The sequence below is a fragment of the Cebus imitator genome, unplaced genomic scaffold, assembly GCF_001604975.1.
Source record: "Cebus imitator isolate Cc_AM_T3 unplaced genomic scaffold, Cebus_imitator-1.0 Scaffold491, whole genome shotgun sequence".
In the NCBI taxonomy this organism is placed as follows: domain Eukaryota; kingdom Metazoa; phylum Chordata; class Mammalia; order Primates; family Cebidae; genus Cebus; species Cebus imitator.
In genome coordinates, this window is record NW_016107806.1 from 2,089,195 (window position 1) to 2,101,527 (window position 12,333).

General features: G+C 52.4%; 1 protein-coding gene across 4 annotated transcripts in view; it reads right to left on the reverse strand.

Moving 5' to 3' along the window:
* The window catches only part of SHC1 (SHC adaptor protein 1), a 12,504-nt gene extending 2,742 nt beyond the window's left edge, over positions 1-9,762 (reverse strand). Inside the window, exons 1-12 of one of the 4 annotated variants that reach the window (XM_017513427.2) lie at positions 9,532-9,762; positions 5,045-5,212; positions 4,396-4,466; positions 3,797-3,860; positions 3,526-3,645; positions 3,235-3,288; positions 3,011-3,062; positions 2,700-2,826; positions 1,382-1,559; positions 1,225-1,294; positions 1,009-1,140; positions 607-845 (exon numbers count right to left, since the gene is read on the reverse strand). In XM_017513427.2, coding sequence (XP_017368916.1) covers positions 607-845; positions 1,009-1,140; positions 1,225-1,294; positions 1,382-1,559; positions 2,700-2,826; positions 3,011-3,062; positions 3,235-3,288; positions 3,526-3,645; positions 3,797-3,860; positions 4,396-4,466; positions 5,045-5,209 — 1,272 coding nt within the window. In that variant the 5' untranslated portion in view covers positions 5,210-5,212; positions 9,532-9,762. Of the gene's footprint in view, positions 1-606; positions 846-1,008; positions 1,144-1,224; positions 1,295-1,381; positions 1,560-2,699; positions 2,827-3,010; positions 3,063-3,234; positions 3,289-3,525; positions 3,646-3,796; positions 3,861-4,395; positions 4,467-5,044; positions 6,093-9,531 lie in introns of those variants that run through there. The other 3 variants (XM_017513426.2, XM_017513425.2, XM_017513424.2) reach the window with 3 other exon arrangements.
* Positions 9,763-12,333: the final 2,571 nt, after the last annotated feature.

Sequence of the window (12,333 nt, forward strand, 5' to 3'; positions counted from 1 at the left end):
TTTTTTTTGAGACAGAGTCTTACTCTGTCACTTCAGTTCATTGCAACCTCCACCTCCCGGGTTCAAGCGATTCTCCTGCCTCAGCCTCCCAAGTAGCTGGGACTACAGGCACAGGCCACCACACCCAGCTAGTTTTTGTATTTTTAGTAGAGACAGGGTTTCACCATATTGGTCAGACTGGTCTCAAACTCCTGACCTCAGGTGATTCACCCACCTCGGCCTCCCAAAGCGATGGGATTACAGGTGTGAGCCACCGTGCCTGACCAATCTTTATATTTTTAGTAGACACCGGGTTTCACCATGTTGGCCAGGCTGGACTCGAACTCCTAACCTCAAGTGATCTGCTCACCTCGGCCTCCCAAAGTGCTGGGATTACAGGCGTGAGCCACCACGCCTGGCCCTGTGCCAGGACTGTAAAGGACATAGTTCAGGCTAAGGGATAAGCCCCTGGAGGAAGATGGCAGACACCCTGAAGGGCAGAGAGGCCCACAGAGAGCTGCCCAGCAGGAAATGTCTAGAAAGCAATCAGGGAAGGAACAAGGATACACCGTAGGGTACTGTACCTTCCTTTCTGCCACCCCTCACCCACACCTCTGCCATACTCACCACACCCTCAGGGTCCACCAGTAGCAGATGCTTGGGCTGCCCACTCTGCAAGCCAGTGAGCACATACTGGCCAGGTGTGGTTGTGCTCTCCCGCACCAGGAAGTCCCCGTTGAGCTGCAGCAGTGCCTCAGCCTCCCGCCGGCTCAGCTTCCCATGGAACCAGGGCTCCCCTCGGAGCTGCTCAGCCATAGTCACCGACTGGGGAGGTGGAGGCACCCGAAGAGCATCTTCAAAGGGCTCTGGAGGTGTAGAGAGAGGGTGAGGGGAGGTAGCAGGCACAACACACACCCAAGACCCAGACTTCAGGGAAGGAGAGCCAGGAAGCAAAGAGCAGATACACGCAGGGGAATGCCAGAACCAAGTAGGAAGACAGGGATGCAGAGAGGAGAGAGGAGCACTCACTCATGTCAAATAGGTCCCGGGGCGCGCTGCCATTGACGGCAGGATTGGGGGGCCCAGCACCGCCCCCTGCTTGCCGGGTCTTGTCTAGGTTCTGGACGTTGACGTAGGAGGGATCATCAAAGAGCTCTCTGCCTGCTGAGGAAAGGGAGGCTCTACAGTGATCCCGGTCCTGTGTCCAGCACTCCCCAGCTCCGCCCATCTCAGCTCCCTTCATACCTGGACAGGGTGGTGGAAGTGGCATCTGTTTGCGGACTTCTGGATCTCCTCCAACAGGCTGTCCTATAGGCTGCAGGGATAAAAATAAGGTGGGACCAGGGGCCCTAACCAGCCACTCCCACCCTAGGCCCACCCCGCCTCCATCCAAACAACTTACCAGTGTAGCTCCCAAGTGGCTGGGGGTCTGGGCAGTGGGTGGAGTGGCTCCTTCCCGAAGCCTCATGTCTACTACCCCCCCAAGCGGGGGTTCCTTCCCCGGGAAGTCATTATAGTACTGATGGTCAGGTGGCTCTTCCTCCTCCTCATCCCAAGCTGAGCCATCAAAGCCAGCCATCCTGAGAGACAGGACAGTGAAGGTGTGGCTGTAAATGTGTGGTGGGCAGGAGGAGGGAACGGAACAGCAGCCATGTATTCGGTATTTACTATGAGTTAGGCCTAAGGCTGAGTGTTTTATATACACAATCATTTCATTCTCCTGGCAACCCCATAAGACAGGTATTGTTTTCTTCCCTAGTTTTACAGATGAGGCAAATGAGGATCAGTGGTGAAAAGATTTGCCTGAGGTCTCACAACTAAAAGGTGACAGAACTCAGATTTAAATTCAGGTTTGACTTTAAAGCTCATGCCCTTGGCCAGGTGCAATGGCTCATGCCTGTATTCCCAACACTTTGAGAGGCCAAGGAGGGAGGGTTGTTTGAGCCTAGGAGTTCAAGACCAGACAGGGCAACATAGTGAGACAGTCTCTACCAAAAAAAATAATATTTAGCCAGGTGTCGTGGCATGCACCTGTAGTCCCAGCTACTGAGGAGGCTGAGGTGGGAGGATCACTCAGCCCAGGATAGGGAGGCTGCAGTGAGCTGTGTCATTGCACCACTGAACTCCAGCTTGGGCAACACAGCAAGATTCTGTCTCAAAATAAAAAAGTAATGCTCTTGCCCTTGATCACTGTGCTATCTGCCAGGAAGGAAGGGAAGCACTATGTAGTGAGGTGGGGAGGAGGCACTACAGAATAGTTTAACCTCTCCTAAATATTCAGTCCCTCCTGGCGCCACTGCTTATCCCTCAAGGCCTGAGGCGGGAAAGACCGTAATCTCAGGGAAAAAAGATATCCTCACAAACCCAAGTTCTTGATGGTTCTGGAGGCAGAAAAATACAGACTGCCAGAGAAATGGGCAAGAAAGAGGGATGGGAATAGAAAATCTCATCTAGCCAGAGAGAGAGATGTAACTTGGAGGCCCTAGACTGCAGCTCCACCATGAGCAACAGGAGGAAAAGCTGGCCCTGCAGCAAGCAGGGCCTCAAGAGTCTTTCCTTGTGGGCCACAGGAAATGTAAGAATCGCAGGAAGTGGGAAGCAGAGGCACGCAGGTTATTCCCACCCTGAGCCTCTCAGCTCAAGTGTGGGAAGAGCAGCCCTCCTTTCCCAGTCCTGGTCTGGGGCTCAAGAGCTGCTGGACACCCTCCCCACCTGCTCACCTGTCATGGGGTGTGACCAGTTTGGGTGGGTTCCTGAGGTATTGTTTGAAGCGCAACTCAAAGGCCTGGCCAATGGTGCTGATGACATCCTGGGCAAGCCCTTCAGGACACTCCAGAATGTGGCAGGCTGAGGGCAGGGCAGAGGTGGTCAGTGAGCTGAGCCCACCGGGAGGAGGAATAGATAGGGCCCTCATCTTCTTTGCAGGAACCCCTACTTAGCTCTACTTAGTAAGAGTGGATGCAGATGACCCCAGGTCCCGCTCACCTCCTCAAACAGCCGGACCCACCCAGTGCTCCCCACCATGCCTCACCTCTCTGATTCACAGGGTCTTTGGCAACATAGGCGACATACTCAGCTGTGTCCTGGGGAGGAAGGTCAGAAAATGTTACAGCTCCACTTTACCCCTGATCCCTAAAACCCCATCCTTTTCAGATATCCCCACAATTCTAGCACCCCCACTTCTCTAATAAATGTCTTCCCAATCCCTAGCCACTTGCTCTTCTCCCACCACCTTTGCTCAGTTCCCCAACTCACCGGATCCCCGCCGGATGCAAATGAGATAGATTGCATGTGGTGGTTGGCGATGATCTGAGAATTAGGGCAAGGGATGAAGAAGGAAGGGAATGCCATGCGTCAGGCAGTCTCAGGGCCCAGAACCCTGGCACCCCAGTCTCATTCTCTGGGTTCCTTATCCCATGTGCTCATTTCCTCCGTCCCTACTGGTCTCTTGCTCTCAAGCCCTCTTCCTAGTTTTTGGCCTCCTAACTAGATCTCCCCTTAGCACCCCCACCAGTGTTTCTAGTCCCCCTGCCCAACTCCACCAACCTGCTTGCAGTCTGCGGCCATGAGGTTGAGGCTGCTGGTGGAGATGGTGAGAGTGATTGGCATTCCAGCAAATTTCAGGTTACTCCTTCCCAGGATAGAGCTGAGCGGGCGGCTACAGGGCTAAGGTAGGGCCCAGGGTCTCAGAAGGTGAGGGTTCCCAGCTCCGGCAAACCACACTCTTGCATTCTGGCCTTCCACATGCCCCAAACTTGCCTTCCCCCTGCCCCTCACATCTCCCAGCAGCATCCCTATCCCCAATGACCCCAGGTACCTTTCTCCTCCTTGTCGCCCCCTTAGCACCCGGCACAGCCTCACACACCAGACTGATGGCCTCCCTGGGGAAAGAGGGGTACTCAGACCCAGTGCCTGCCTGCCTCCCACTCAGCTGGGGCTGCCACAGGGCTGGGGGAGGGGAAAGCCAGGCCAGACTCCCAGGGCACTCCAGGCTCTTTGTCGTGGTGGATTGAATTAAGGGCCTTTAATATTTGATGACACTGAGAGGCCGCTTCCTGGCTGATTGGGTTAGGGCCTCAATGGGTACAGACCCACCCCCTTCCAGCTACCAAATGTCCCATTCCCTTCCCAAAGGCAGCAGTAACCTTCCATCTACCCCCATTTTCTACTCCAGCTCCACCTGCCAGCTGCTTCTGCCACCTTCCCCACAACTCCCAAGGCTGGATAGGTAAGGAGGATCCGAGTCAGAGGGGCCTCCTTTCAGTAAGATGCAGAATCACTACCAGCCTTCTCTCAATCCCCTCACTACCCAAAGATCAGCCCCCACCAGCAGCACTCAAGTGACCACTCCCCTCCTCCCTTTCCTGTGGCCTCACTAACCCCAGGACTCCCCCAATCCACTCCCTCCCCACTAACCTGGTGACCTGAGTCCGGGTGTTGAAGTCCAGGGCACGCATTGACTGCAGGACCTCCACACAGCCCATGTACTGAGGGGAAGGAGGGGGGAACAGCAGGTCAGCAGCTCCCCCACCCCAGCCCCTTCACAAAGGGCCCTAGGACTTTGCCCACATGGTCCCTAAGGGAAGTACAGATGGAGAGGTTCTGCCCACTTCCCGTGGCTACATCCCACAATCAAGGTGAAAGACAACAGGGAATGAGGAAAGAAAGAAAGGCAGGCTAGAAAGAAGGACCTCACGCACTGGGGAGAGAGTTTGGAGGGGACCGACAGGCATTGGCTGGGATGGAGTGACAACTCCAGAAAGCGGGAGGAGAATGGAGGGGAGGATCAGTAAGTCACTCATTCCAACACTTACTAAGAGCTTCTGCCATGCTGGGCATTGTGCTAAGCATGGCAGGGTGGGGGTGGGGGAGTCAAAAGAAGGAAGGGGGCTCAGGCAGAGCTGGAAGGGAAGGGGCTACAGAATCAGGGAAGGGATGGGGAAGGTTTAGGAAATAGGACACTGAAACGGGGTTGTGGAACAGCAGGAAAAAAGATTCCAGCCAAGCTGGAGTGAGCAGAACTGGGGGGGTCTGGGAGGGAGTGGAAGAGAGGATGTTCACTCACCCGAACCAAGTAGCAAACCCCGGGTCCCATGACTTTGTCGTTGGGATGCAGCCAGCCCCGTGTGGGCTTATTGACAAAGCTCCCGTGGCGGGTCCACTCCTCGCCCCCCAGCTGGCCCCCTTCCACCCGAGTCCTGCGCCCGCCGCCTCCACTCAGCTTGTTCATGTCCTGGAGGAGGGGTAGGGGGCCTGAGTCTGGCATGGCTGCGCCTACGATCCCCTCCCCATCATCGGCTGCCCTTCCTGGCTCCCCCTTAGGCCCGGGGCGTCCCCCAGCCGGGTTGGCCAGCCTCAGGTTGCTCATCCGCGGGAAGAAGGAGCACAGGGTAGTGGGACTATCGTCCCCAGGCAGAGGAGGCAGGATGGGCCCCAGGGATGAGGCTGATGGGGAAGGCAGCTCCTCCGGGGGGGTGGACCCTGAAGCCCCCTCCTCCAGCGATGACAGAGACTCATTCCGGAGTGGATTGTACTTGGGCTTGGGGGGCAGGAGATCCATAGCTGAGGTGAGAGAGGGGCTGCTGCCCGGCCTGGCCCCCCTGCCAGTTTGGGCAAGGGGGCCAGGCAGGGGGTATCCCCAGGCCCTTAGCCTGGTCGGACCTCTGTGGCCCAGGAGTCACAGAAGTCCTGGGGAGGGAGAGGGACAAGTGGCTTCCGCTCCCCAGCTCAGACCCAGACAGTTTCGGGCCCCATCCCCGCCCAACGTGGAGCCTCTTCTCTGGCTAAGAAGAGAACAGGCTGGACCCAGAGCTGCCTGGCTCCTCCCTGGGGGCGGGGAGCTAAGGAGAGAGACCAATCCCGAGGACAGTGCTGACTCACAGGCTCAGAGGGGCTGAGCCCCACCCTGCCCCAACCTCGAACTCTCCCCAGCCCTACACAAACAACTAGTAATCTGGGGAGGAGAAAAGTGGGGGGTGGGAGGAGAGGATGGAGAAATAAGACGGAAAGGAGGTGTGGGTCACTGGAAACCGGACACGGGCAGACCAAAGGGGACAGGAAGCCAGGCGAGAGTAGAGGGGAATGAGGGAGGAAACAGAGGCAGCTGGGGGTGGAAAAGGGAGGAGATCTCAGAGCTCAGCACTTCCCTTCCTGTCCTGGTTGAATACTAGAATTCCCCATTCTTGAGCCGAGGCCATCCCCCACCACTACCACATACAGTGAGCCGGGGCAATTAGCATCCTCTGCTACAACAGCTGTGGACTGGAGCTAGCAAAGTGGGGATGGGAAGGAAGTGGTCCCAATGGATGCAGAGCAGGGTCAAGAGGAAGAGCAATGCTGGTGAAAATCAGGGAATAAAGTCCAACCTGGATGGTACATCAGGAAGCTACCAGGCCAGAAGGTAACAAGAGGACACTTTGGTCACAGCTTGTTCTCTATGCACGGCATCTACCACACCAAGGAGCTATGGCTTACAGCCAAGCACTGTCCGGTCTCCCCTTTCCACAGGCCTTAACACAGTACATTGTCAAGGGTGAGAATAAGGCCTCAGGTCCCCACACCCACTCCAAACCACCCCACTTCATATCCCTCCTCTTACAGGGTCCTAAGCCCCACCAAAGAGCACAGTGTCCCTCGCACCAGGGGAGGAGCCTGGCTGGAGGAGGTAGAAAAAACAGTTCTCCAAGAGACGTAGAAGCTACAGGCCAGGAAGGACAGAGAGATCAGAAGACACATCCATGTCAATAAGGACAGGAGAAAAAATAAGTACAGGAGGAAGGGGTGTCAGAAGAAGACGGGCTGAAGCTGGCACAGGGAACAGTCCCAAACCCATTCCCGCCACCCACGGCTTCCTGCCACTGCTCTTCTGGAGAATGCCATAGGCAAAGCTGGAAAGTGACCAAAAAAACAAGTTAAAGATACATATTCCCACCAGGTGCAGTGGCTCCCGCCTGTAATCCCAGCACTTTGGGAGGCCGAGGCAGGTGGATCACCTGAAGTCAGGAGTTCGAGACCAGCCTAGTTAACACAGTGAAACCCCGTCTCTACTAAAACTACAAAAATTAGCTGGACGTGGTGGCAGGAGCCTGTAATCCCAGCTCTGGAGGCTGAGGCAGGAGAATTGCTTGAACCTAGGAAGTGGAAGTTGCAGTGGGCTGAGATCAAGCCACTGCACTCCAGCCTGGGTAACAAGAGCGAAACTCCGCCTCCAAAACAAAAAAAAGATACATATTATCTCAAGCTCACCTTGGAATTACCCTTAGATTTACTTAAGTGGATTTATATATATAATATGATTATCCTGATTAACAACATTAACACTTAAAGTGTGTTACATACTGTGCTTAACGCTTTTTTTTTTTTTTTTTTTTTTTTTTTTTTTTTTTTTTTTTTTTTTTTTTTTTTGAGACAGGGTCTTGCTTTTTGATCTGTCCCCCAGGCTGGAGTGCAGTGGCGTGATCTTGGCTCACTGCAACCTCTGACTCCCGGGCTCAATTGATTCTCCTGCCTCAGCCTCCTGAGTAGCTGGGACTACAGGCCCATGCCACCACGCCAGGCTAATTTTTTGTATTTTTAGTAGAGATGGGGTTTCACTGAGTTAGCCAAAATGATCTCCATCTCCTGACCTCATGATCTGCCCATGTCAGCCTCCCGAAGTGCTGGGATTACAGGCGTGTGCCACCGTGCCCGGTCGCTTAACTATTACATCTCCCCTTAGTGCTCATTCCAGGAGAGCCTTGTCACTCTGTCAGCTAATCCTGAGAAGGAATTTTATCACTTCATTTCCAGCCAGCTCTCAGGCATAGAGAGAATGAGGAAAGGATTCCAACATAGCCTCACACTCCCAAAACACACAAACACACACTAGGATGTCCTCATCTGTGGAGATGATATTCTGTGGGAGCCTGCAGTATGCAGAGCCAGGGAAGGACCTATGGGTGTGGGTGTTTAGAAGAAAAGAAAGAAGTATAACTCTTTAAATTTGCATAGGGAGAAAGAAGATTGCCTACTGGAAGTCCAGGTGATTGGGTGTAGGGGAGAAGCCGTGTGTGGCTTCTCAGCCCAACTGGGAGGAGGGGAGAGGAGCAGGAAGTAGCAGGAAATGGCGAAAGCCTCAGGAATGTTTCCAGCAGAGAAGGCTGGGCACACGGGACCAGGAGGAATGCCCAGAAAAGAACTCTGATTAGGGGGAGGGGAAGAGACAGAGAAGTAGTGACTGAACTGTCCCTTAAAAAAAAAAAATCAAACAAAAAGGGCACTATTATCTACCGCCACTCCAAACCACCGTTTTTCTGGTAATAGAAAACTTTCGCTCCTGTCACACCCACATGCCACACACCAACAAATCTATGGTCCTATCCACTTACCTACAGGTAAAGCCTAGAGCTATTTCTGGGGTGGGGTTGGTCCTAGGAAGAGAAAACCAGGAAGTGAGGCTGGGAGTCTGAGAGCAAGTCTCTCTCCCTCTCATGCCAAACCCCAAGTTCAGCCCCTTCAAATAGCTCTACCCTTAGAGAAAGTTAAGAAAGGGGAAAACGAGCCGGGCACGGTGGCTCGCGCCTGAAATCCCAGCACTTACGGAGGCCAAGGCGGGTTGGATCAGGAGTTCGAGACTAGCTTGGCCCACATGGTGAAACCCCGTCTCTACTAAAAATACAAAAATTAGCCGGGCATGGTGTCGGGTGCCTGTAATCCTAGCTACTCGGGAAGTTGAGGGAGGAGAATCACTTGAACCCGGGAGGCAGAGGTTGCAGTGGGACGAGATCGCACTATTGCACTCCAGCCTGGACAACAAGAGCGAAAGTACATCTCAAAAAAAAAAAAAAAAAAAAAAGAGGAAAACAGCTGCCTTTAACCTCACGCCTCACAGCCAGAGATGGGAACTTTGACTTCCCACCTAGGGGAGCACGAGAGTGCTCGGAAAACTGATCCCAAGGACCCAAAAAAAGAGAAAGGACAGGGAAATATAAGCAGGTGGAGTTTCAGGGATTGAAGTCAAGGCTTTTCAGTTGATGATCTAGGTCCCACAAAGATAAAACTACTAAGGGGGCGTGGTCCCCTAGGACTAGAGCATCTGACTTCTAAGCAGGGAGGCTTTCTGGAGAGTCAGACGTGGATTACGGAAGGGGCGTGGTCTCAGAGGGGCGGGGCCCTGGATAGGCGTGGCTTCAACAAATTCGAATCTCGTTCTTTGAAGAGTAGGGTTTTGCCCTTTAGGGAGATAGGCTTTTTGACAGGAGTTAGCGGAGGATCTTTGCTAGGAGGCGTAGTTTCGAAGAATGGAAGGAGTAACGAAGGATTTCTCTTACAAGGGCTTGGACCGTGTCTGGGGGTGGGACTTCCAGGAAAACTGGGCGACACGGTGGGGTTGGAAACAAAAAATAAAAATCAAGTCGGGGTTCGGGGGAGCCCCCCGAAGTTGGGAGGTGGGACTTCCGGGGAGAGGGGTCTCAGGGGGCGGGACTTATAAATGAAGACCGGAAGTGGGGTCCCGCGAGAGGGGTTCCGGGGTGGAAGAGTGGGTCACCTAAGGAGAAAAAAATCAAGACTCACCAGGGCCTCATGGAGTCTCCGCACCGCACTGCGGGCCGATTTGGTTCCGTATTACGCCCCTGCCAGCTTAGGTTACCGCTCCAACTTTCTTCCCGGGCCCTGCCTCCCCGGAGAAACTTTATTACACTCACTTCCGGCCTCACTAACCCCTGACCCTCTACCTCAGGGTCCCTCCTTCACGCTTCCCACTTTCCCGAGTCAGCCAATGGTAGCGCGAAATCACGCACAAAGGCAGTGGTGGCCAATAAGAGGGCTACTTTTGACCCACGCTCATTCTTGAGAAACGTAGTAACTGCCCTCCAATAAGGACTCGAGGAGAAGCAAATCTAAGCCAATTGGAAGCTTGAAGGTGGAGCTGTCCCGCCTTGGGCCAAACGGACCAATAGGAAGTGCGGGCGGCGTGTTTGAAAGCGAGGCCAAAGTGGGTGGGAGCGCGTGCTGCTGGGAGTTGCTTGGAGGTTGGCGGCGCGGGGCTGAAGGCTAGCAAACGGAGCGATCATGTCGCACAAACAAATTTACTATTCGGACAAATACGACGACGAGGAGTTTGAGTATCGGTTAGTGCTGGCGCGGGGGCAACAGCGAGGTCGTAAGCTTTGACCATTGAGATTACAAGGAATTAGTAACTGGAACCGTGGCGATAGAATTGGCGCATGCGTACGAAATGCGAACAGGCTAGGGTGTGATTGGTGGAAGGCGTGAGGCGCATGCGCGGAGGTGGGAGGAACTCGTAAAATAAAGTGGCTGCGGATTTGGAGTCGGCCCTCAGTTGAAAGGAGGGAGGGGTGGGCGTGGTTAAAGTACTGACCACCCTCACCCAGGAGGGTTTCTGGATCTTTCTCTGAACTTTATTGGGCAAATTTAACTTGCCTTGTGGAGACTGTTTAACAATAATCCTGTGGAATCTAGTAGGAGAACGTAGCAAAAGCGGAGCTGGAAGTTTCCTCGCGTCCCTAATGCGAGAGTAGCGCTGAGAGCTGAATATTGCTTATTAACTCGCGAAAAAGACAAGGGGCGTGGTTGGCCTGTGTTAGGTAGGGGACTGCTTGGGACTGCAGTGGAATAAAACTGGCCAGTAGCATTGAGAAAATAACTAATATGGCTCTAATAGATTCCCTTTAAATATCTATTGAAACACGGAGTACTTAATAGGTTTCAGGTGTTCTGCTAAAGTGCTAGGTTAACACGTGGTCTCTGCTGTTGACAAACTTAAAAATTTGTGGGTGGTACAGACAGCAGAAAGGTGATACACGCTATGCTAGGAGCCATTACAGGGTGTGATGGGAGCACACAAGACTTGCTAAGGAGAAGGCTGGTGACCCGAAGGCTGTGGCTTCTTAGCTGTGCGCGGCGGTTGGGGTTTGGCTAGAAATTGAGTCCCCTACTTTTGCTAACTCCAGGACGCCCCTCCTCCCCCACCCTTCGAGAACCCCCGCCTCCACCGCCTTGGAGACTCACCTCTCTCTGTCTGCCTTCCCTGGGCTGGGGGTGGGGACGGGGGAGTGTCCTAAGGGCCAATTCAGTGTGATGTCCCTTTTCACCACTATTGAAAATGAAACCAGTAGTAAACTACCGCGTGTTTTCATCTGTATGTGGGAGATAATGAGAACACATGGACAGAAAGGGACGGGAACAACAGACATTGGGGCCTACTTGAGGGAGAAGGGTGAGAGGAGGGAGAGGTTCAGAAAAAAAAAACAAAAACTGTTGGGTACTATGCTTAGTACCTGGATGATGAAATAGTCTGTACACCAAACCCCGGAGTCAGGAGTTTATATAACAAACCTGCACATGTACCCTTGAACATGAAAGTTAAAATACTGAGAGAAGGGAAAAAAAAAAAGGAAGAGGGAAAGTTGGGGAAAGCTTCCTAGAGGAGAGAGCCTGAGATGAGACTCTAAGAAAAAGGTATGAAGGAGAAAGCACTTCTTGACTGAAATTGTTTAGAAGACACTGGTTAATGACAATGCGTCCAGGGATCCAAAAAGAAAAAAAGACACTGGTTAGCCATCTGCCAAGGGTGGTGATGATAGAAGGAATCCTGGCACTGAATGTAGCATTCGAATTTGATGGATTTTAAGGGCATGATAATTCTGGATTGGGAATAAAGGAAGACACAGGATTCCACAAATGTTGGCATTATGCTCATCTGTATTAATTGTAATAATTAAGGCAACTTCCTGGTTTGTATCTTGTCTCCTCAATTGGAGAACATAAAATGAAAACTTGCTTTTTTTGTATCTCTTCACCAAGCCTAGTTCAGGGCTTTGGGTCTTCTAGAAACTTGATGTGCACTGATAAACATGTAACCATCTTTATGCCAAGAGGACCCCAGAGCCTCCTTTGATATAATTGACTTTCCTCAGCTGTTTTCCTCTACATCTGAACTAAACTAACTTAAAACTGTATGTGCTCATAAGAGATTTGCAGAGGTGGGAAGGAACCACCATTTCATCCCCTGGAAGATGAAACTCTTAACTTGGCAATGGCATTTTGGTTTAAGTGGGATTTTTTGGTCTATGTGTTGAAGCCAAATTTCGTGCCAGGAATGTATTAGAATGTGAGCTATTTTCAGATATTTGGATTTGAATTTTCTGTTTTAGGGGAATTGGGGGTAACATCTACTACTAGCACAGAGGGAGAACTTAGTACATTTTCATTGAGCATGACGCAGTCTATCTGGATTACCATCAGGGTAATGTTTGATTCACATCAGGGTAATAATTTCTTTGCCATGAAGGGAGACTTATCCTTGGTTGGGAAGAGAAGATTCAGGATAGAAGTTTTTTTTTTTTTTTTTTT